The following is a 23,227-nucleotide window of genomic DNA, read 5'->3' as shown; positions in this document are numbered from 1 at the left end:
TCCGGCCGGCGGCAGTTATGCCGAATAAAATCACTGATTTGTTGTACTGCCACCGATTCCGATTCCCTTGCGCGGCACGATGACCAACATTCCGTGGCGCGTTTATGGGCCTTCCACGTCGATCACCGATCGCTCGTACCACCGGGGCCTGATCCCCTCGGTCCTTAAAGGACGGCGAAAGTTTCTGCATCGGGGACGGGAAAACGCGCGGCTGCACTTTATAGGATACTTAATAAGGGGCCTTATCGACCGGCGGTGAAGTTAGATACACAGGGAACGAGGTATCCACGTCGATATTGGTCGAGATATATTGGGTATTAGCCTGCCCGTTTAACCTCCCCGGCTGTCGTCGGCTGTTACACGACGGACGCCTGTGGAAACGCACGCGGAATATCGCCGAGATAGAAAGTGCTGAATTGATTCCGTGACTCGTTCCCCGATCTTTTTTATCCTCTTCGGTCCCCTGGATCGGGTCAGGTCGCGGCTTCCAGTCGCACTGCGACGAGCGAAACTGGATAGACCGCGAGTGTTTGCGTATCTCAACGTTTACGCGTATCTCGAGAATCATGGCATCGTGGCTGATAACGTTGTATGTTGTATTGCAAATTATGCGACGATGCATTCTCTTGATTCGTTAATGCTTCGAAATTGCCTGTTTTGTTCGTAGACAGCGTAACCGTATAGGTACACGAGATTCTGATAAATTCATAAAGGGTGTTCGGTGTTGCTCATCGCCGTATAACAATGTTTAATCGTCAGTTTTTCGCAGCGACAGAACGACGAAGATGAATCGCGGCCAGCAGGGCGAGGAGATCATTTTTAGAGGTAGAGGAACGCCGTTATCGAACGTGGATCGTAAAACTATCGCCGTAAAAAGACATTTTACGCAGGAATTTTTATAGAGAGATCAACACCGACTCCAATCGACCGAAACGTCGGATGAATCAACGGGTTTGCAAGATTCGGTATTCAGGACGATGCTCGCGGCTGAATTCAGTGGTAGGCTGTGAGTACTGACCAGTGAAGTATAAAAAATGATATGCAGCCATAGAGACTTTCTTTACAACGCGAACGTGTTATTGGAACATCGTAACTAGAACTTGTGTAATTAAGAGACGAGACTACTTGTCGATATTTTCTGTCTGTGAATATTTCCATCTTCATGGTCTAAGCCATACGGTGTCATTAAGAATGTAAGAATGCGACATTACCGAAAGGTGTCTAATTATCATATTATTGAACTATTATGATTAGATTACTCGCAGCAGAGGTGTCACAAATGTTCTTCGAATATTGCCTGTAGGATAGAAAGGCGTATAAATTACGTGTAAAGTTTTAATTAAAAAATGTAGCGATAGCCTGTTATCGTGGCTAATAAAAATCGTGAAGAATGGAACTTTTAAAACGATACGAGGTACTCTTGGTAGAATTTCGATGTTAGTTTGGTAATAGTAAGCAACCGAAATACGTATCGAAGAATTCTAATATTTTCTCTTCCATCTTCTGCAAAGTTGTTGCCATTTGTGTAGCGTCGATTCAATTCTTTTCAATTATTTACATAGACATTGTTTGATAAAAATCAGATGTACAGGAGCCTTAAAGTGAAACTTTACATTAACCTTCCTTACATTAGCACCATTATAAATATGAGATCTTGCTACACAGTGATACCGAAGTTTTACGACTACAAACAACTTATGAAATCCGTTTCTGGAAGCTTGACGACTGTTCCAATGGCCCATGGCGTTCGATGCCGAACGAATCAGCGCCGCGATGAAAGAATCCGTCGGACAAAAGGGCGACTGAGAAATTTATAACGGTTTGAAACTGCTGTTTCCGTTGTAGACCTCGTAATGATGATTCTGTGGAACCGGCTATTTCGTGCGTCCCATGTCCGACATCACGCTTGCGCGTGTTCACGGAACTCAGAACTTTCCTGGTATATGCGTGAAACGTATCAAAGTTGGCCGATTTTAATAGTCGAAACTTCTGGCAAGAAATTTAAATCTTAGAAAGTAAGACAAAAAAGTTCTATTCCTTTATCAGAATTTATTGGCATTAATAGTCCTTCGAATGAAACGATACCTTATGTAAACAAATTGTAATTGGCGAGTGTTACATTCATTGCGCCCTGTTTTAAAAAACATCCGAAGTCCAAGGGTTTCTTTCTAGTGACCGGAGCTGTCTTCTGATTGCACCCACGAAAAAAAGGAATTTACATATGGGCGACAGTGCTTTTCACCGAAGAACAAAGAAAATATATTTGAATGAAATTTCTTAAACCTCGATGAAGTTATAAGAATAAATACCACAATAAATGTTTGATTACGTAGTTTCCAATGGTCTGGAAAGAGAAAGAAAGAGGAAATCACAGAAGAAATTTTCAAGAGTATCAGTCTGGCAGTGAACGTGTTAAACAAGAAGAGTATAAAAGAAAAATCCATGTTGCGACCATGAAAAAAAAGGGTCCCGCCTTATTACCACATCTCCTATGCCGTAAGCTTTCACGTACCGGTAGCGTGAAAACGAACCATATCCGAAGTTCTCCATTGCACCTGACACTGAGGTTTTGTAACTCGTCGCAGCGTTTCTTACGGCGCTCGGTCGCTAAATCTTCTCGCTGTGGACGCGGGAATAATTTTTATTGCTCTATCAGAATGGTTTTTGATCAAGAGATTTGTACGCGAGCGGAGTTTACGAGCCGGACCGTTTACGTCCGCCCGTTATCTTTGTACGTTTCAAGGAAATTCCCGGAGCCTTCGAATGTTCCGCCGGGGGATCGCGAGGCGCGCGTTCCGAGATGAAAAATGCTCGGAGACACGTATAGCGGCATTGTGTCGCCAGTAACGTGAAACCTTACGAACCTTACGCTCTCGAGCATAACACGGAGCTCGCATAACGCATGGCACGAGTCTCGGGAACGAGTGTGATAAACATGTCAGCGTGACTAGACCCCCTGTAGAGGGCCAGGGACCAGCGAGTTTGATGCCCCCCTTACCTGTCCCGAGACCTACCCCGACCCGGCGATATTGGACCTGCTTTCTCGAATTTTTCGGTTTCTTTGGCCTGCTTGCGGAATCCTTCTTTACACCTGTGCTGCCACGGTCGCACGACCTTCGCTCTCACGGTAGGCGCATCATTTCATTTTTTGTTTGTTTCTTTAAACGCCGAGCGCGTAAAATCTAGCTCGGGTTTTTTCGGACAATTCACCAAACCGTTTCCTTGTCTTGTGATCTACGTTGTCGCCGGTTGCAATTCACTACCGACCGATTTAATCTCATCTGCTACTTATATGTCGTTTAAACGCAAATGGGCCAGGTGCGTTTTAGACAACGGGAAACTTTAAACTTTATTAACGGGGACATTATCAGCAATGTTTCGAATTTACGCGATTGCCAAGGAATTACTGCTACTGCTTTTATTACCGTTTTGTATTTTGCATCGTATAAGGATCGCGTCTCACCCGATTGTATCCTGATATTTTTATGTCCTTAAGGGATATCATTATCTCGGACCAGTAAATATCTAGAATGTACTCCGTCCGCTTCAAGACTTCTTTTTTTTTTCATATCTATTATATTATAGTATCGTCGAAATAATCTGTATAGACATTCGAAAGAACAAGATTCGGTAGAATAATACTCGAGTAACACGGTGCGAATACATCTTCAAGCTGCACCTGCTAATCACGAAGACGTCTAAAGAATTTCTGGGCTACTAGATCCCCCGGTTGATTGTTAACGCTAGAGGAGAAGTTTTTGCGAGCGATGACATGCTAATTTTTCGCATTTGTCACAGCTAATTTATTATCCCTCGCGACAAGGATGATTAGCTAAACGTCGACAGATGGCGACCGCATCGGTCGTGCCACTATTTTCGCCAAAATCACCGAATCATTTCCGGCGCTGAAGGGGCAAAAATACCCGGCACTCGTCTCGCCCTATCATTCTTTTGCAACATAACGACTTTAATCGGTCCTTGAAGAGCAGTCAGGCGCCTGGACCTCTCGTAAATTGCTGTTCAGCTGCGTCGCGACCGTAACGTCTGATTAAAAGCAATTTCGAACGCGCGATTAAGTATTAACACCGGCTTCTGGACCCGATCCACATAAATCGTCGATGAAGGAACCGATCTGGGAACACCGTGCGCAATGACAGGGCTTGCAAATTTACGTTTACCGCGTGAACTCGTATTTTAAACTTTAGTTAATGGGTTGTAAATTATCCTCTTTCCGCTTTTCCCGTTAATTATTTCCAATTACTTTCTTCTTGTACACTTACAAATTTACGTTTACCGCGTGAACTCGTACTTTAAACTTTAGTTAATGGGTTGTAAATTATCTTCTTTCCGCTTTTCCCGTTAATTATTTCCAATTACTTTCTTCTTATACGCTTCCACGATGCTTCGTTTCTTCATATTTCCGAAGCTACTGCCGTTTGATGAACAATATTTTTAACGGACTTCGAAAAGGAGGAGGTTACTCAATTCGACACGTATATATATTTTTTTTTTTCTACGGCACGATATCCTCGAAACGATGCAACTTTTTAACCGACTTCGAAAAGACGTTACTCAATTCGACATGTATATATTGTTGCGACGGTGTGAAGATGCCGCACTACAGTTCCGAGTTGCATCGTCGCGACGGTGTGAAGATGTTGCGACGATGTGAAGTTGCGGAAACGAGTTCCCGCGCTACCGGTTGCCAGGAAGCGGCAAACTTTTAAAATAGAAGAGAGCGAATCGAGAAATCAAAGAGATAAGAAAAGTTATAGTTTGTTAATAAACTTTATATTTAATTAAAATGAATTCTCGTGCCTCGACCACCCGGCGCAACAATATATTCTTTTGTATGAAGAAAGTTCACGAACAGTACTTCGATTAAAAAGTTATTTGAGATGGTAGCGTTAGGTACCTAACGCTAGCGTGACCCTTTCCTCGAATCGGAGTAAACAACGCAGCAACAGTTTCGTTCTAGTCCCCACTCGAACGACCTCGCCCGATCGAAATAGCGCGATTTCGAAACGATGGTCCTCGTGATCCATCGGGGGCATCGTTTCCACGTCGTGCTCCGGTTTTAAGCGCCGCGGCGCAAGATAGATGCTTCCGGGAAACGGAGCAGAGTCAGAATTTAGTCAAAGCGCGACTATCTGTACGGTCCAGATGTTTCGGGAGTCTTCAGTCAATGGTCCATAAAGCGGGAGACGATGGCAGATAAGCCTTAACAGTGATTCACCTCCGAGATAACCGTTTGGCCGTCTCTAATCCGTCGAGGATGTCGGGGGAGTTATTGTGGGCATCTTCTTGGATACACGAGAGACTCGTGCTCCGTGTCTCCGCTACGCTGGAGAGTGAATATATTTGTCAAGACGACGTTACGACGGTTGGAATCTCATCTTGACTACTGAAACGCCGTCAACTATGTTTCCTATGTTCCTATGTTATTTAATTACCGTTGGTATATCCTTGGATGCGTCGGGAATTCGTGCTCCAAGTCAAAGAAGTATTCTTACACATAATTTTGTTTGCAATAACATCATACAAACAAAAGCTATTTCGATTAATAGTTTGCTATGTAGGTACAGAGATCACAATAATATTCAGTATACGTTCACACGGAACGCAAGTATACATCAAAACCAATTTTTGTTTCTCAAGTTATATCAGGTTTCATAATTAGTTATTACTCCGAATCACGTGAGGCAGTATCTGAGTCATTCGACATCGACTATGTAGACAGGCTTCTATCTTATCCCTCATACTGTAATCGCAGTATGAGATACACACGACTGTCATAGTATTTTCCGAGCCAGATATACTCGGTATTTCAAAGTGCTCGATGAAATAAAACTAGTAGTGAACTATATAGCAGCAATATTATTTAATCTGACTATCGCAACATTGCTTTATTTCGCGGTAGCGTTTCAGTAACGCACAGCTTTCCTACAACGAATCCATGAAATTCAATTCGAAGTCACGCTCGACAGCGCGATACATGCAAAATTGAAATCCCCGTGTTTTAGCGGAATCAGAAACGGAATTAATTGGATTCCATTTGGCTCGCGTAATTAAACGTCTCGGCGAAAATGTCATTCATCGACGTTCCTTTCGCAGCGGACCGCAAAATCATCGTTTACCTGGTGAGATCCATGGTGGATTTCGCAGGCGAACGAAGGAAAGCCAAAAGGCAAAGGATAATGCGACGTTTACTCGGTCATTGTCTCCATTACGAGCACTCGAGGGCCTCGTTGAACGAGCGTTGTGACCTAAGAAAATATTTAGACGGCGCCCGACTAATTTTTGGCGAAAAGAAAGGCGCGAAGTGGATGACGACGCTTAAACGCGGACAATTCGACACTTTCTATCTATTTATCTAAGATCCTGGCGAACAATTGCGATAAACGATGACCTGTCGCTGCACTTTCCTTTCTAACCACCTGAGAACGGATTAACGTCGACGCTGACAAAATTATTTCGTCAAACAGTAAGCTCGTTGCAGCTTATTTTAAGCCTTCATTATTAACGTGATTAGATATATACTATTTACTAGGTGTACAAATTAATTTTGTACCTTTCTAACATAAACTTACCTTTTATTCATTTCTACTCCTTATCATTTTGAAGTACACTCGTAATGTAGAAGAATGTTTATCTTCGTGTATAGACACAATGTAATCAAGATCAGATCTATAATCTTGAATCTACTTAATGTTTCGAATCACACGTGTCGTTCAGCGCGTTAAGAACCATTGCATCGTACGCTTAAGGAGCGAAACAGTTCCGTTCGTCTCATTCGCGTTTCTCAGATTCGAACAAGGCCAAGGAGCACTCCGTTGCCTCGTCTACGATTCTCGTCGCTGCCGCGAACATCAAGAGGGCTTAGGATTTCGTCTAAAGGGGAACGATAAAGGAGAATGGAATCACGGTCCCGCAGTCACCGAAGTACTCGCAGTCCTCGAACACGATGTCGCCGCGATAACCTCGGATTTTTTTTTCACTCTTCAAGGATTCAAAGCCGCGTCCAGCGTGCTTTCTCCGCTCTTAATTTACTGGACCGTAAACGTCGCGGAGCGAAGAGACGCGAGGACCAGGGCTTCCCCGGTTCGGAGATTTTTCGAAAGGAACGACGACTGGGCGACATCGGGCAAAAAAAGTAACCCAACGCCTATCGCACTGACACAATTTCCACGGGTTTTGCTCCGTGGTAGGACCGCGACACACTCGACCGGGACACGTGTGTTATTTACCGCGCGTAAATGAAGATATATCGTAGGGAAATCATTTTTAACGGCCGTCTCTCTCCTGGCTGTTTCGGGGTGCTCCCCCGAAAACCATTAAACACCAAGCGCGTGTGCGCGGTCCCGGTGGTTCCCCGATCACGAGCTACACCGTCCACGTGCACAAAGTCGTCTAAGGAGATTTAAATCCGACGATCGCGACTCGATTTGCAGTTGCTCCGCCTTGGTGCGCTATCTACCCCGCTAATGACGTTGCGAGAGTACCCACATTACGACTTTGATGGTCAATTAAAAAAACTAGAAGCGTAGATGAGAATTTGCGAAACAATAAATGTTATGGCCGAATGTGAAGAATAGTGATTTTTCGAAAGGAACCGGGGGGGGGGGGGGTGACACGTGTTTCTTTTTTTACACACGCCGAGCTTCTATGTATAACGGTTCGAATGAGAACTATACGATAACAATTCGCCATTTTGGTGGGAGAAGTGATCGAAATTTCTAAAGAATGTTACTCTTGTAATTCGAATATGTAAAAATTCTTTTATACAAAACAATTGATAAAAAAAAAAGTATCGAGAAACGATCGCTAAGAATCCGCGAGGTACCTATCAATTCCGTTACATATCAAGCGATACACGCGACGCGTACAGCAACTATGCGCCGCCGAGGCAATAAAACTAACGGGTTGAAATTACTCTCTTTGAAACGCGTCTGGGCTGCCGCTATGCAGAAGCGTTCCCGATCGAGTTCCAATCGTCCCGTATCAATGGTGCAAAACCACCGAGCAAAACACGACTCTCCCACCTCCGTTCCGATCGATCATATCGTTTCGCTCGACAACGAAGAATTTCCATGGTATCACCGACGGCCGACTGTTAGCGAAGATCTCCAAGGGGCCGCCGAAAGGAAAGATGATCAGGACAAGCCGTCGTCGCAGCTGTGCTCGCGATGCAGTCGCATAATTTATAGCATCGGACCGGGTAGCGAAGTCGGGGAGAAACACAGCGGACAGAGATGGTAATGGTGGGAGGAGGAAAGGATGCAGCTCTTCGTGGCGATGAGACACGAAGAGACGAAGAGACGAGAAAGAGAATGGACAAGAAAAGGGCACAGAGGGGGAACTTAGGGAGTAGAGGGGGCAAAGGAACATTAAGATACCGACACTAGCTGGCAAGAGTGACGGGGAAAAGGCGCGGCTGAAGAGGAGAGGGACACGAGGGACAAGCATTCTTTATGCGTCTTATCGGGCTTATCAAACGGCCGGTAGTGATGTGACTCCAACCAATTCGATGCCCTCCCACTCTCACACACACACACTCTCTCTCTCTCTCTCTCTCTCTCTCCTACGCTTCCAAGCATATTCCATTCCCCTTTCGCCCCCGTTGCTCGTCCCGTCGACCGTGTTATTTACGAGCATCACCGTAGCGAAGGGCACGGGGGGTCCGGATGGTCCTCGGCAACCGTCTTCTTCTCGTTTGGCTCTAGCTGGATACAGCGAAGCTGGGTCATCCTCTTGCACTTTTCGGGACGGATGTGATTCCATTTCACGCGGTCGACTTCGACCCTCGAGGTCGTGGTTCGCGGTAACCCCTGGGCAAAAGAGTTCATGGTGGTACGAGAATTGAGGAGGGAATTGCTCTTGTCGGGGTCAAGAAATCCACGTTTTTTAATTACATTAAAAAAAATATAATTTTGTAGTGCAACCATTGTCAAGATTCATGAAATTGCCGGTTACATTGCTCGGATTATAGTTTCAATTTGGAAGAAACAAACTATGAGAAAATTGTATCTGTAGATACAGGTGAAAGATGTTTTCAACAGTTTAGAAGAGGAGATTTCAATTTAAGAGATGAAAAGCGTAATGGAAGGTCAAAAAAGAAGAAAGAAAATTGAAAATTGTATCGTTATTAAAAGAGGAGTCAGCTCGATCGACCGACGCGATGACTTGTACCACTGTAAGCCTCGATCTCGGTAATGGTTGAGCATCGCAGAACATTGAAAGGCAAAAGGTATGCGACGTGAGCTAGATCCAACAAATCTAGCATTTCAGATGCTACCTTATTCCTCTCCACCTGTGTAAAGGACAACGTAGATCAACGTTTACGTTCACCAATTACTACTTTCCTCCAAACATCGATTTGCATCCTCGTCGGAGCGTTCGCGGTACGTCGAGCTGAGAAAAAGGCTGCCCCGTCCGAAAAAGGAGCCCAGTCTCCAATCTTTCTCGAGACCGTGCCAGCAACGGGCCATAAATCACCGGGGGTAGAGTGCGCATCGGTGTCCGGCTCGCTTTATTCGTCGTAGACTTAGATTATTTATCACTTTCGCATCGATGGATCCCGGGGCCTGTCGCCGTTAATGCAACTGTCCATACATTTACATTGTCGAGTGCGCCAAAAGCGTTTGCCACACCTACGTAACACGGCACTCCCGGTGGGAAGAAGCGCATCGCGACGTAACCCTCTTCACTCTCGAGGGGCTGTAGCCGGAGCTGGCGTCTGATTGATATACGGACTGTTAAGTGTTTGCAATAACCGACGTTTATATCCACCTCTAATACATCCAGCCATAAATAACCGGCCACTTCGAACGCCTGCACGCGGCACGAACACTGCGAGGAGACAAGGAGGAGACCTGCGGCCGAGGCTAGACGGATTCGCTGGCAGGCCTCGAGGTAAGACGTTGTCCAGAAGTCAGCTTTCGCGGAGCTGACAGTTTTGGGTGCCGATAACCTATTTTAACGCGGCCGGTCGAGAGAATATCTCTCGTTGTTGCCTCGAGGAGGATCCCGAGACGGGGATCTCTTCGTGGCTTGGGATGTTTGGGGAGGAAGGATGAACACTTTGCTTGTTGGAAGGTTACGTGCGTGATCTAGAGCGGGCTTGATACAGTATGAGTTTGCTCTAAAATGGTTGAGACACTCATCTAGGATATAGGATAAAATCAGTTTCATCCCGGAAGTTAAATTTGTTTGTTATTAATTCTGTGGTGCTTCCAGGCATGTTTTATTTTTGCTAAATAATAACTAGAACAGATACTAATACCGAACAAATTTTCCCGAACGAAGTATATTATTTCAAGTTTTGCTAACAGTTTGTCATTTAATTTGAAAAAAAGAAAGAAAAACGAAGTAGCTCTATAAACGTCACCAGAGTGTCATACATTCGACACCAGCCAGTGAACACGTGGCAATTCGGTGGTCACGGTTCGGTTAATTTGTGTAAAATCACCCGTTTACCGTCGACGCGATCGGTACGTCGTTACGCCCTTTTGTACGCCCGGGACCATTGAATCCAATGATCTCTAGGAGGCCCTCCCGAGAGAACACCTGCAATCCCGGGATCCAGGTGTCGCCCACGGCTTAGAATCTTCGAAATTTGCTAAATCCCTGTCCTCGTCGAGGCGTCGAAAGCGACCGTTTTGTCGTCGAAAGAGCATTTCGCGCGCTTGGTTGGGCACAATGCTGCGTCATTAGCAGCTAATAAGCGTCGTTGAACGATTCGGGGACGCCCAGGGAGCATCGTGCAACTCTCGTCGCGTAGCTCGTTTCAATGTCATGGCCAACGAAATTGGTTTGGCAACACGGTTGAATTTTTTTTGGCCTTCCGTTCGAGATCATCAGCGGATTTTGCTTAACTAATTTGACGTTTTATCCATCACGAGCTGCCACCGCTGTCGTTTTCATTAGGCTGCGAGACATGGCGGCTTTTTCCGGCTTGATGGATGAATTCTGGAAGTCTGTAACACGAAACTGCGTGCCAAGGGGCGGGTGGTACGCACGTCAGCCAGCGCACGGGGGTTGATCGCGTTGTTTATGAGATTTTTATGGAGGCGAAATGTTGGGAAAACGCGCACCCTCCCGCGATAAGCCGGATAATAAAATGTCGAGCAATCACGGAGGCGTTTTTTTTTCTCTCCCCATTGTCGAGGGTTCATAATTAGCGAGTCGTGTGTCCTCCAATACCCCCGCGGATATGAAAGATCGTCGTCGATAAATTACTTCTTTCTACGAACCTGTTGAATCCCCTATGCTATCGGTGACACTTCTAACCGGTTTTCAAAAACTACCGATGTTTCCTGGCGAAGATCGATACACAGTAAAGATAAAAAAACACGTTCAATTTTTACCTTTAAAATTTATAATATACAGATATGGATCGACAGTCAGGGATATCTGAAAAAAAATAAAATCAGTCTATGCGTTGTTGAACGAAACAAAGATCTAAGAATTTGGAGTGGTTCGATTTGAATTTTTTTAAATATCGTTTTCAACGTTTAAGCAACGGCAATACAAAAACTTTACTTCTTTTTAACTTTCTCTTTTCTCTTTAACGCATCGCGTATAAACGATTAAAACAATACTTTCGCATGAGAATTTAATTTTCCAAAGTCATTCGCAACGCAAAACGACGCGCTCACGGTTCGAGGGAGACAAGAGGGAAGCTAACGTTGAAAATCTGACCGACCGTGTCGGTTTCCAAGTCGTGCTTTGAGAGCTTGACGGTTTAATCCGCCGTGTAAAGCAATACGAGATGCTGACGAGAGCCGATCTGACGTGTAAAGGATACCCCCGTAAAAAAAAAACTACACCCCGCGACGGGCTCACGTGTGCCCTTTATTGTGGGAAACGGTCTGAAAGCTACGAACCACCCGTTACGTTGTTCCTTCTCGTTCGTCCTAAAAAAAAGATACCACGGTCCAATTTACCGCCGCAGAGCAGAAAAGAAAGGCAGACCATTATCGTTTACATAATATTCTCTCCGAGAAAAAGGACGGGGTGCAAACACCATGGAATCGACGTCATCGATGTCACGAGTATTGCATAAATAGAAAAAATATACTTTTGGTGTTAACTTCCCGTACTTCAATGCGTATTTGAACAAATTAAATAGGAGTACTAAAAAGTTGGTACTGTCTGCGACAGCCAGTTTAGTGACTAAACGATGATGGGGAACGCGTCAACTCACTCGTGGCGCAAAACGACGATGATAAAGCCGTCGAAGCCAGAGACAATCGAAGGTCCATACAACACCGGAGTAAGAGATCTCGTCGGGCGCTATTAGACTGGCGAACAGGAACCAGCAATTTCCCCGTGCCGAATTTCAAAGCCGCGCGGGGCAAGTGGAGACTCGAAAAATCTGACGTGTCCCGAATCTCGCTTAATTAATAGCCTTATAGGACCGTGGAGAGGGGCGCCGTTAGGTCGAAGTACCCTCTCCGCGCTTCTCGCAGGACTGGTCTGCCAAAGGGGGGCACGTGCAGGCCACGTGTCGGTAAGAGGATATCCGTCGGTGCTACCCTAAGCGACCGCCTTCAAGGGAGAAATACGGAACGAGGGGGCACTGGGAGCGGTGGTCGTCGGACTCAGGTGCCTCTGGGTTCCTTCTTCGTTCCTCCCTTTCGGCGATCCTCTCCTCCATTTACGCGCACCGTGTAATCCTGAAGAGAGGACCGAAAATAAAAGAAGGGAGCCACTCGTGTCGTTGCCGCTCGACCGAGCAAGGATTTCGCGCCGCGCGCGCCACCGTTGATCCACGACCGCGCCGAATTAGGATTAGACCCTTGGCTTTCTAGGGATCGAGAGGCTCACCGCCTTGGCGAAGTGGACGCGGGTCACGAGACCGGGGTTGTCGGATTGAAATTTTAATTTGAATCCGTATAGTCTTAGAAACGTCGGAACGCGGGGAATCAGAGCCCTTTTGTGCCCTTTCGAAGGGAAACGATAATATACACTTACCGAAAGGAGTTAGGAAATGAAGTGGAAGGAATTTTTTTTTTTTCGAGGGGGAAATCTTCTAAAGACATCCCCGATCTTTTGGGAAAGGCTGTGAGAATTACTTTAAATGCCGAGATACATAAAGAATCTAAATTAAACATTCGTACCCTATGAATTTTTCAACAAAATATTTGCAATGGTATTATGTATACCGAAGTAGATGTGGCGACGAAAACACTCGAGACAAAAGTTGGGAAACATCGAGGTTGTTTGCAATAAGTCGAGCAAGCAATGTATACAAACACGTTTGGAAATGTTTAGTTACCCTCCGGACATTGCTGAGTGTTGTTTGAATTCTACACCGAGATAAATACGGTAGGAAGGGAATATTTAACAGAGAACACGAAACAGAGAAAGAAAGAGTAGTCGAAATATCTGGGAAGGGCGAGAGAAATAATCAACATCGCAGAAGAGAATCGCCACGAAGTGAACCACCATAGCACGGATACAAACACGCAAAAAATAACGAGTCACAAAAGCGTTAATCGGTGAAACGACAAACAGCGAGCCACGCTTCGGAACGTAAATTCCCCGTCTGTTTGTTTATCCCCGCGGATCGAGGCTAATTCACAGCGACACGCGGTGCACGCCCACGATCACGAGACGCCGTGTCCGCTCGAGGGTTTAACAACTTCCTGGACAACGGGCCGGAAAATTTCCTCTACAATGGCCCTCCTTTCGCTTTCCCGTCGACGACTGTCCACTTGGGCCTGGACGAATCGACCGAAATCCCATAATCCCCGCGGTGTCCATTGATCAGCACGCGTTTCCTACAAGTTTCGGTTGTCCAGGCTCGAGGGACAGAGATTTCCTCCTCGCGCACAATGGGCGAGAAACATTTTCCAACGGAGCCTGCACCGGGCCCAAGGAGCTGGTATACCCCCACGACATTGTAATATCGTTGTCGAGCTGGCGCGTGTAACTGGTCCTCGTGGTCATTCATCGGCCTCGACTTGGTTCACGGAGTCTATGGCCAGCCCGGACCGCGTGCTCGTCGGCGAGACACGACCCCCAGACAATAAGGACAATGGGCACGGGGTGGACCGTTTAGGGGTGAGAGCCAGCTTTGTGAAAAACGGCCACCCCCGATAGAAATTGCCGCATTTCGGGGCCAGGGTTGCTCTCCTTTCTGACGTCTCTGTCCTGGCGCACACTACCCCACCCCCTTGTCCGTTTCCTTTTCTGGTGAATGGGGGGCTTTGTCCGCGGTACGTTGGGTTTTGTTGGCGATGAACGACGTGTAACTTATGGTTTTTTTTTTTTCGGTAGGGGGTGAGCTCCATTTCGCGCGATTCTGGGTTTGTTTTATCTTCGGTTGGGAGACCATGAAGCGTTGATTTATGATTTATGTCGGATCGTCAGCGACCCTCAGTGGCTGTAGCTATGTCTGATTGCAGCTACAGTACGGGCTTAGCGGTCCCGAGGTACCCGAGCTATACAGATAGGGGAAGGACGAGATTATTAAAAAATAGTGTAAAGAATGGTAACGTTAGGAGTTCAGGATTGATGCAAAACAATGTAAATGTGATATAGAAAAAAAAAGTACATATGTGGAAGTCTGGTGAATTGTAACAAGCAAGGTCAATAGGTACAATAATCAATGTAAAACATATTACGCGCCTTTATAAAGTATAGAAACAAACATATCGTCAGATTTATAGTCAGTCCCATAAGTATTCGTATACGTCCTCCCTGTCTACCGAAGGAAATCTAAATTAACTGATGGCTTTTATAATGAAAAATTGTAATTGTTAAGTCGATTATTGAAATTGTATCCAGGACCTGAAATTTAAACAGAAGTAAAACAGAAACTTCCATCGATCTTGGTCCAAATCTCGATCGTACAAAGTATCGCACCAAAAACGTGACGTTAAAGTGGAACAATGTTACTCTCATTCTCCTTCTAACAGAAACTAAGACACCTCGTAAGCATACCTTCGTTAAAAACCACCGACGAACCTTGACCAACTTTAGTCCGCGGCGAAATCAACAAAGCGACAGTGCGCGCCACATTTCGCTCTCCGAATCCGTCGACTTGTTTGCAGCAATTTCCAACTATAGACTCGAGTCACGAATAATGTCGATTTCATTGCGGTGTATTCGTTTATAGTGGTAGAGAATCGTTCGTCGATAGCTCAGGCACAAAGCTAGACGAGTGCTTTATCGGATAAAATTTGAATTTATAGAAACTGGATGAATGTCGTTACAATTGTAAATAAGGATTTATTTATATTTCTTATAAAAATCAATATTTTACTAGATGCGAACGTAAAACAACGTGTAACGTAGCAACATTTGTTTAGTTTCTATGAATTTTATAATCTGGCCCTTTCTAAGAAAAATTTATCTAATCCAGACCAAACGTGGCCTTGATGAAACTAAAGAAAAATAGAAAAATGTTTTCCTCCAGTTGGCACACGTATTCGAAGCACCGTGCGCCCGCGAAAACCGCTCGCGAGTGCTGTTTTCCGCGAAGCCGTTCGAAGCGGAAGAAAACTAGAAGGGCCCGCAGATTGAACAGCGTAAGAGGAGTTAAGCGCTCGAAACGAGAACCGTGCTTTTCCTTGCGTCGGCGGGAAACGCGTTTTCAGCGAAAAACAACGTAGAACGCTGGCACGCGAACGGAATAGAAGAGCTTTCCGTCCTTTGACCCGGAATTCGCGTTTCCAACACGGAAGCCGCTTCCGTGCTCTACGCTCTTCCGCTTCCCCTCTGCTGCGTCGTCATTTTCTTTTCGGGTGTATACGAGTCAAAGGCCAACGAAACTCGGAGGGAAAACCCTTTTGCTTTTGAATTTTAACGATAAATAGCGCTATATGGGAATCTTCTGTTTATATAGGGTGTTTCCAAATTGAGGGGGTTTTCTACACTGAAAGGCTGAATGGAGCAGTCTTTCCTTCGTAATTTCTTGTCAAAAATACTCTTGATAATAGCTCTTTGAAACTTTGCACTCTTATTTCTACGTATTTCAAGATTTTTAATTTACTACCATTGCTACCTGCGTTTCGTTCGCGCGTTGATTCCCATCCATCCTTTACCACCATAACGTGGCAATTACCATTATATGCAAATTTCATTTCGCAAACAATTCTCGTCAACGTTCGGCGGTATTGAAAAATATCGGTAACATTGTTACCCTCCGAAGCTACTATACTGATCGCTCAATTTATTCCCAAACGTAACAAACGGATCAATAGGGTAGGGGGAGACAAGGCTCGCGTTCTAACGCTCCGAGGACGCATTGTGAACCTATCAATGAACGAACACAAATTTTAACAGTTCATCCGGTTACGTTGATCCCGTAGGTATAAGCGGTTTCACGGAGCGACCCCCGAAACGCAAGGTTTCGCGCTTCTATGGGTCTTTCATGGGTTTCGTCGAGTCCCACTCATGGGGGGTTCACAACGGGCGGGGCCCCATTTCTCCGTGGGGCGCCAGCGTTCATTGTACCGTCACTGCGTGTTTAGTACTCACGCGTCAAGTTAACAGCATCCCTCCCCTTCTCACCTTCGTTTTTTATTCTACTCTCTGTGTTTCCATCGACGATCTCTTTCCCTTCATCCGCGTCTTCCTTCGTCGGTTCCACGTAGCCGGTGACGATTTTCTCAGAGCTGACTCCTAATTATCGCCAACTGTTTCTTTATGTAGTCGAGCAGCTCGTCGTAACTGACGTTTGCGTATTTGTAGGTTCGATTCGATTAATATTGGAATATCTTATAGGAATAAACTTCGAATATCAACTTATTGCCGTCGGACGACTACATATATATAATAATATATAAGTAATATATAAGTTTGCATTACACTTGAATAGAATTGTAAACAAATTTTGAATAAATGTAGGGGAGTATGTAAACGTAAAATATATGATTTTGCCAACGGAAACTCCTGATTTAAATACTATCGAACGTATCTGGGATTATTTGAGCAGAGGACGAAGACAGAGAGACTGTATAAATGCAGATGAACTGTTTAAGGTGTTACTCGACTACAACACCTCGTAGTATTTCTTTTACTTTCAACGAGGAAGAGACTTCTCCTAAACTTAGCAGTTAGTATAATCAGTACATGCAAACAGCACGAAGACGTGTCCAATCCGCGACAAGCCTCGATCAATTGCTGTCGCATTGGGACAATTACCACCTCGTCAGTTGTGATTGTGGACTCCGAATGACCTCTTCGCGCCACGAAGAGAATAGCGCATCGGAAGGGACAGCGATATCCTCGATAAAGGATACCGTGTGCGATTGTGCTCTTTATCTTCTCGCTAGCTACCGTTTCGTAGTTCGTATCTGCGATCGACCGATCATCGAGGTAAACAAATGCAGACCTGCTCCGCAAGCTGACCACTCGCTTTATCGACGTGTTTTTCTGCATTCCGCGCACGACTCCCTGTAAAAAACCACAATTTCAATCGCGTCGCGGGCCCGGCAACCGCGAAACATGGACGTATGATTGCGCCGGGTCAGGGCTCACTCGCGATATTGACATTCCCTGGGATGAGAGTTTGGTTAAGGATTGCCGTTTTACCGAAGAGGCATGGAGCATGTATGGAAACGCGTATGCATACCTGACTACAGGACAATACTTTTTACCACCTGCACAGGACCTCGGCGAACTCTCGTTCGACACGGGAGAGTTTTGCTCTCGAGAGTCGAGGGTTCTTGCATACGGACACGCGGGTTACGATAGTTACGAGTGACGACGCAACTTACAGCTCGAATGCTCCTTTGCGGGTTCGTGCGAAAGAATCGTTGACTCTCGAGAACAGATGTTTCCGACGCGTACGCACCTTTAGAGGCCTAATATGTCACCGCTACGTCAGTATCCTGAACATTACTCGAGATTGCTCTTTGGTCTCAACTACCGACTCTCTCGTCACGAAAGTAGGGGTGATGCGTGGATTTGGATCGCACTTCGATTACGATACATAGATCTTCAGTGTCTTTGTCAGATCTCTGTGAACTTCTGTGTGACTTGCATACGGGCAACCCAACGGAACAGTTCGGTTAATCCTAAGACTTCTCGTGAAAGTTGAGAAGCTGGATTGCAGAACTAACGGTTGCTGGTTTTTATATAGGCTTGCTGAATTAAATTGTTAGTAGATCAAACTTGAGGTTCCACCAGGCTATCGACTTTCCTTTATATGAAAGTTGAATTAGAGACTTTAAAAACTGTTGAATTAAGTTGTTGGTGAATCAATTTTATGGTACCATCAGAATTTTGGTTCTTATGAGAGTGTAACTGAAAACTTGTCTAGTGATGATATATATAGAGGCTTTGGTAAATTTTAAAATCAGTAGACAAGATGACAGGATAGTGTAGCATACGGAAGTGATACAGTATTGACAGGCATGACTAACGCAGTATGTCGTTACACCTATCTTAGCTTACCTGGGATTATTGTATATAGCTGATCGACAACTTCTCGATTACAGGACAATGCTTCCTATCACTTTCACACCGAACATTTATCAATTCTCGTGCGATGAAAATTTGACAGTGTAAGTGAGCCCTCGGTAGTTTCATGTTTTCGCGGATTCCATCGCTTGGCGAGCGTCATCGAAGCCTACCGGTACGACGACGGTTTCCGTCTACGTTCGCCAACGAAACCGGTTCCTTTTTATGACGGAACATATCGGACGGACGGTCGTCGTTCTGTTTCAGCTGGTCGGTCTCATCGTCTCCACTAGTTCTGTCCTTCTTCTTACAGAGCTTCAACGACTGCCTCGATGTCCTGTTCCTCGCTGAAAACCTGTCGTTTCTTTTTTTTCTTCTTCATCCACGGAGACGCAACACCGGGAAGAGAAAGAAGGAAGGAAGCGGCGCGCGCGTTACGGCCGAGACTCGAGTCTGCACGGAAAAAGAATGAAAACCGTGGCTCTTTTTCTTGAGCCTTTTGTTTATCAACGATAGCGCCACGGTCCTTTGGACCGGTGTTGTTTTGTCTCAGTGCTTCGAAGAGTCAGTCACTTCACCTTCGATAAACAAGAATGAGCACATCAAAATGTAAATCAAAATGTACATCGATAAGGGAACCGGGATAACTAAAAAATGAAGAAAAATTTGAAACTTTGCAGAAGTGTAAAACGATGGTGTAACAGTGCAACTATTCTCTGTTTCATCGATGAGAGTGAAGAAACACCCTCAAAGAAATTACGGTTCGCGACTTATTTTACTTTTGTAAAACAACAAATTATCGTAATATTTATTCTCACGTTGCTATGCCACTTACGTACCAATCTTATTGTAAAAGTTAATAATATTTTTCGCGATTCATTCTGAAGTTTTTGTGGCTCCCCATTGATACATCTCCCTCTTTTGGCCACCAAGAAATACATTGTTGCTCACTAGGGGGCCGTATAGCCCCCGTTGAGAATCCCTGGTATAATGCTATCCTTCGGTGGATGGCTAACGTATATAGCATGCTAAACATTCATTAAACGGTTAGGTCGGATGCGTGGAATGGTGTGAGACACATAAAATCAGAGGTGGAATTAAAAAATGAAAGAGCGATAAATTATCACTTCTATAATTATGTGTAGTTTCACTTTATGATCGCGAACAGTTACATCCACTACCGGATTCAACGGGCTAGGAACAAATTCTGTGAAATATTAGCGGTACTCGCGGTCACAAAACTTTCACGCTACGTCCAAGCCCAGAACTGTCATGGCCATCGCTGCCTACTGCGGCTGGTTCGAAAGTGTTTTATTCATCTTGCAAAGCACGTTGTTTACTACTTGCGTCTTTATTGGTACTAAACGGAATCGTAAATGTGTAGCATGATTTATGCGATTTGAAATGCTACGTCCTTATTATTCGTGCATAGTGCTCCAATAATTTTACTCGCGATAGAAGCATTAACAATATTAATTTTGATCGAATAAAATATTAGATTTTTGCACGTGACTGATTTATATTTGACGTAAATCATTTCATTCGCCGACTACTTATTTCTCGATTAATATAGTGATATAGTTATATATAGTTATGCTGGACTAATAAAGTTCGCGATACCATCAATCTAATCTTTGTGTATGTGCTAATTTTCTGAACGCATTTTAACATTAAAATTATCGACGATCAACCCGTTCCTATTCAAAATGCTACTTAGAAGAGTATTGGAGGATCAACCTGTGAGCTCGATGGAGGAAGTTGAAAGAGGTCACGTTTGCTCGCACGTCTAACGAATTTCTGTCTATCGTGGACACCGAAGCGAAACGCGGCATTGTGAAACGGCAAGAAAATCGCGGGCCAAAAAGTTTCAGCGAGCAGACAATGTCGTATATAAAGGCATCGCTCGGCGCGGGGCAAAAAGATGAAGGCCGCTACTATTCCACCGAATCGACTTTCCAGAGAGCGAAGTAAAAAGACCCACGCCCGGTGGAGAGACCGCAGAAAGCGTGGCCGGATGCAACTGGTCGCTTCGTTGATTTCAGGATTCTCCTCGAATGAGGAATGGGCAAAATTCTTATCTAGATAAAAATTTCAACTGTTCTAATTGTTCGAAGATATATATCGGAACATCGAAAAAGTGTTGATCGTACTAAGGGGTCTCGGTAGTGTAACGCTTCAAAAATCATGTATTTGGAAACTTTTTTAAAGAAAACTATAAAAATTGGTACATGGTAGGCTAGTTAGAAATTGGTCCAATATTATTCATTCATCAACAAGATACATTTTTTACTTTTATTGTTTCTAACATTTCAAATACTTAGCATAATTGATTAGTTTATGAACTCTTAAATACATGTATAGTCCCAATCCCAATCATGCCTTGGGGTTATGCATAGTAAAGGTGGAGATTTATTACGTTCTTTTTTCATACTTGATGCAGTTGGCAACCCTAGTCTCGCGTGACCATAGGCGAACGCAACACGTCCGTGTAATTCGGTTGTTAATGCGAATGCCATGGTGGTTAACCCTTTGGTGCCCAAACCTAGACGCGTCGAATATTATTTTTCTTTTTCTGGCGCAAGTCGGCGAATTTTATCGCAAATGCAACGAAGCAGTTAACAATTCTTTTAAACCCATTCTTTTTACTAAATGGGTAACAGATACTGCTTGTAGTTCATACAATGATATATCGTAATATAACGTAATGCAATTGAAAGAAAAAACATTAAACACTCCTGTCGAACGTCGAACAAAACTCCAAACGTCTCGACACCCATTCGTTAAAAACTTTCTGTTATCATGTAAAACGAGAACCGCGACAACATGTATCGATGATTGAGACGTTTACCTAATTAGTCAATTTTCTTTCTCCACGATACTCGATACCCTCGGCAACTGTCAACAGTAAACACTTCGTCGACCGAAAAATCGATAACAAATCCAATTCGAAGCAGTCCCGCAGCGACACGCGAAGTCTCGAAGAAGCAAACGTCCGTAGTCACCTGGTCAGAGGCGCTTATACCCTCGAAACGCATACATAGGAGTCTACGCCACTGCGCGCCGCTGTCCTCCCGGTGGAGAAGGTTCTGTGGAACAGCAGCGTGGAGTCGAGTCGCCGGGATCGGAACAGAGAGAGAGAGAGAAAGACGGAACCACTGGATAGAGGAGAAGAGGGAAAGCCGGGTTCCGTGCATGGGCGGTGCCAGTTGTTCCTCGTTCCACGGGAGAGGGGGCGTAGGTGGGCCGTCCTTCGTGGAATCGTGTCCGCCCCACCTTCTGTCGTGCAGTTTTCACGGTTCCACCGCGATGCGGCGCTAGCTCTGGCTGGAACCAGTTGCAGCTGTACCGGTTCCCTCACTCCGCATCGCGGCTTCGGCACGGCAGACGGGCCTGTAAAGTATTTACCGTGGCGCAGCGTGCTCGCGCGTACCTTCGTTCCCTTGGCGTTCCGTTCCTTTGCGGCGTGTCGTCGTCGGGTCTCGTCGAGTGCCGTCACCGGGCACATGCGCCATGAAACGGGCCTGATATGTGCGTCCGGTCGTTCCTTCGCCGGAGGACGGACTGAGAGATCGATCCCCCGTTCCGTCGACGCTCGGAGGACACCTCGAGAGTGGTAGTATTCGAGTGCAGGTGCGCGGACCGGCCCGGTGTTGCTTCGTACGTTCGGTCTAACCAAAAGTGCTTTTGTGAACTTGTTCGGGTTTGCGTTATCTGACGATGGAACCAGGGATCCCGCGACTGGATTCCGTATCACGGACTGCGCTCGGCCATCCCGGCTCGCGCGGATGAACCTGTCAGTGATTGTGCAGTGAAAAGGGGTGTACTTTTCGACCCGGAGAACCTGTGACTCTGCTCGGTGTCATCGTTATCGTTCTCCGACATCGGAGCAAGCCAGAGTCGGGGTGATTCTTTTTCAGACGAGATGTGCCCGCGAGGGCGCGCCTTTCACCCTCACGGACAGCGATCGGTACTGCCCGAGATCGTCCTGTGAGAAGGAATCGGTGAGAGTCGAAGAGGACCCGCGGGGTTCGGTTAGTGACGTTCTCGAGTGCGGAATAGTCCTCGAAGGGAGGAAACTACGAGAGAACGGTAGAACAAAGGTGACAGCGGTGGCGAAGGAGGAAGAAGAGGCAGAAGAAGAGAACCTGCGCAGCGGACGCCATCTCCGCGTTATCGGCAAGCGGATCCTCCGGGACTCCCCCCCAAGCAGCTTCGGCGTCGCGCACCCTCGGCGGGATCTACCCCGCGACAGCAGCCACCCTGATGGGAGTGTATGAGGAGCGCGCCCCTCCTACCACCGGCATGCACTGGGTGAGTGTCATCCCTCTGTACTCTCTCCTTTGCTCATTGGCCGTACGCGAACCGTCAAGGGGTGCTCCGGCTTTTGTGTCGGTGGCCTCGATGATCTGCGGATGATGATCCTTGCCCATCCCTTTGATCTTCTCCGTGTCTGCACTTCTGCGAGCTGACGCTTCCACTTCGCGGAGGGGTTTCTTTCTTTTAGAACGTTGCGCCGAACGGAAGGCCGCGACTTTTCGGAGTATCTGTTGGATGATCCGTCGCGTGTTTCGCGATTGAGTTTCGAGGTCTCAACGCTGAAAAAGCCGGTCGATTCGACCCATGTACTTTGGATTTGAAATCACTGGATTGTTGATAACGGTCTTGCTTCAATTTATGGTGGAGATGATTGCAGTAGGGAACTGGTACATATCGATTGATTTGCTCCTCTTCAGCGTCGGTAGCTTTGGTGTTAACGGCCAAACTGTAAAGACGACGACGGATTTGTGAACTATGTAGGATTCGATAGCATATG

General features: G+C 45.6%; 2 protein-coding genes across 3 annotated transcripts in view; one reads left to right on the top strand and one right to left on the bottom strand.

Annotated features, from left to right (window-relative positions):
• The window catches only part of LOC128887223 (mitochondrial inner membrane protein OXA1L), a 173,892-nt gene that overhangs the window by 50,370 nt on the left and 100,295 nt on the right, over positions 1 to 23,227 (bottom strand). The window lies entirely within an intron of this gene.
• LOC128887218 (protein apterous-like) overlaps positions 21,419 to 23,227 on the top strand; it is a 64,047-nt gene continuing 62,238 nt past the window's right edge. For both annotated transcript variants that reach the window (XM_054142879.1, XM_054142878.1), the window contains exon 1: positions 21,419 to 22,725. In XM_054142879.1, coding sequence (XP_053998854.1) covers positions 22,678 to 22,725 — 48 coding nt within the window. In that variant the 5' untranslated portion in view covers positions 21,419 to 22,677. The remainder of the gene's footprint in view (positions 22,726 to 23,227) is intronic.

The sequence above is a fragment of the Hylaeus anthracinus genome, unplaced genomic scaffold, assembly GCF_026225885.1.
Source record: "Hylaeus anthracinus isolate JK02 unplaced genomic scaffold, UHH_iyHylAnth1.0_haploid 11985, whole genome shotgun sequence".
In the NCBI taxonomy this organism is placed as follows: Eukaryota; Metazoa; Arthropoda; class Insecta; order Hymenoptera; family Colletidae; genus Hylaeus; species Hylaeus anthracinus.
The sequence above is the reverse complement of the archived record's forward strand: the minus strand, read 5'-3'. Positions and strand labels throughout refer to the sequence as shown.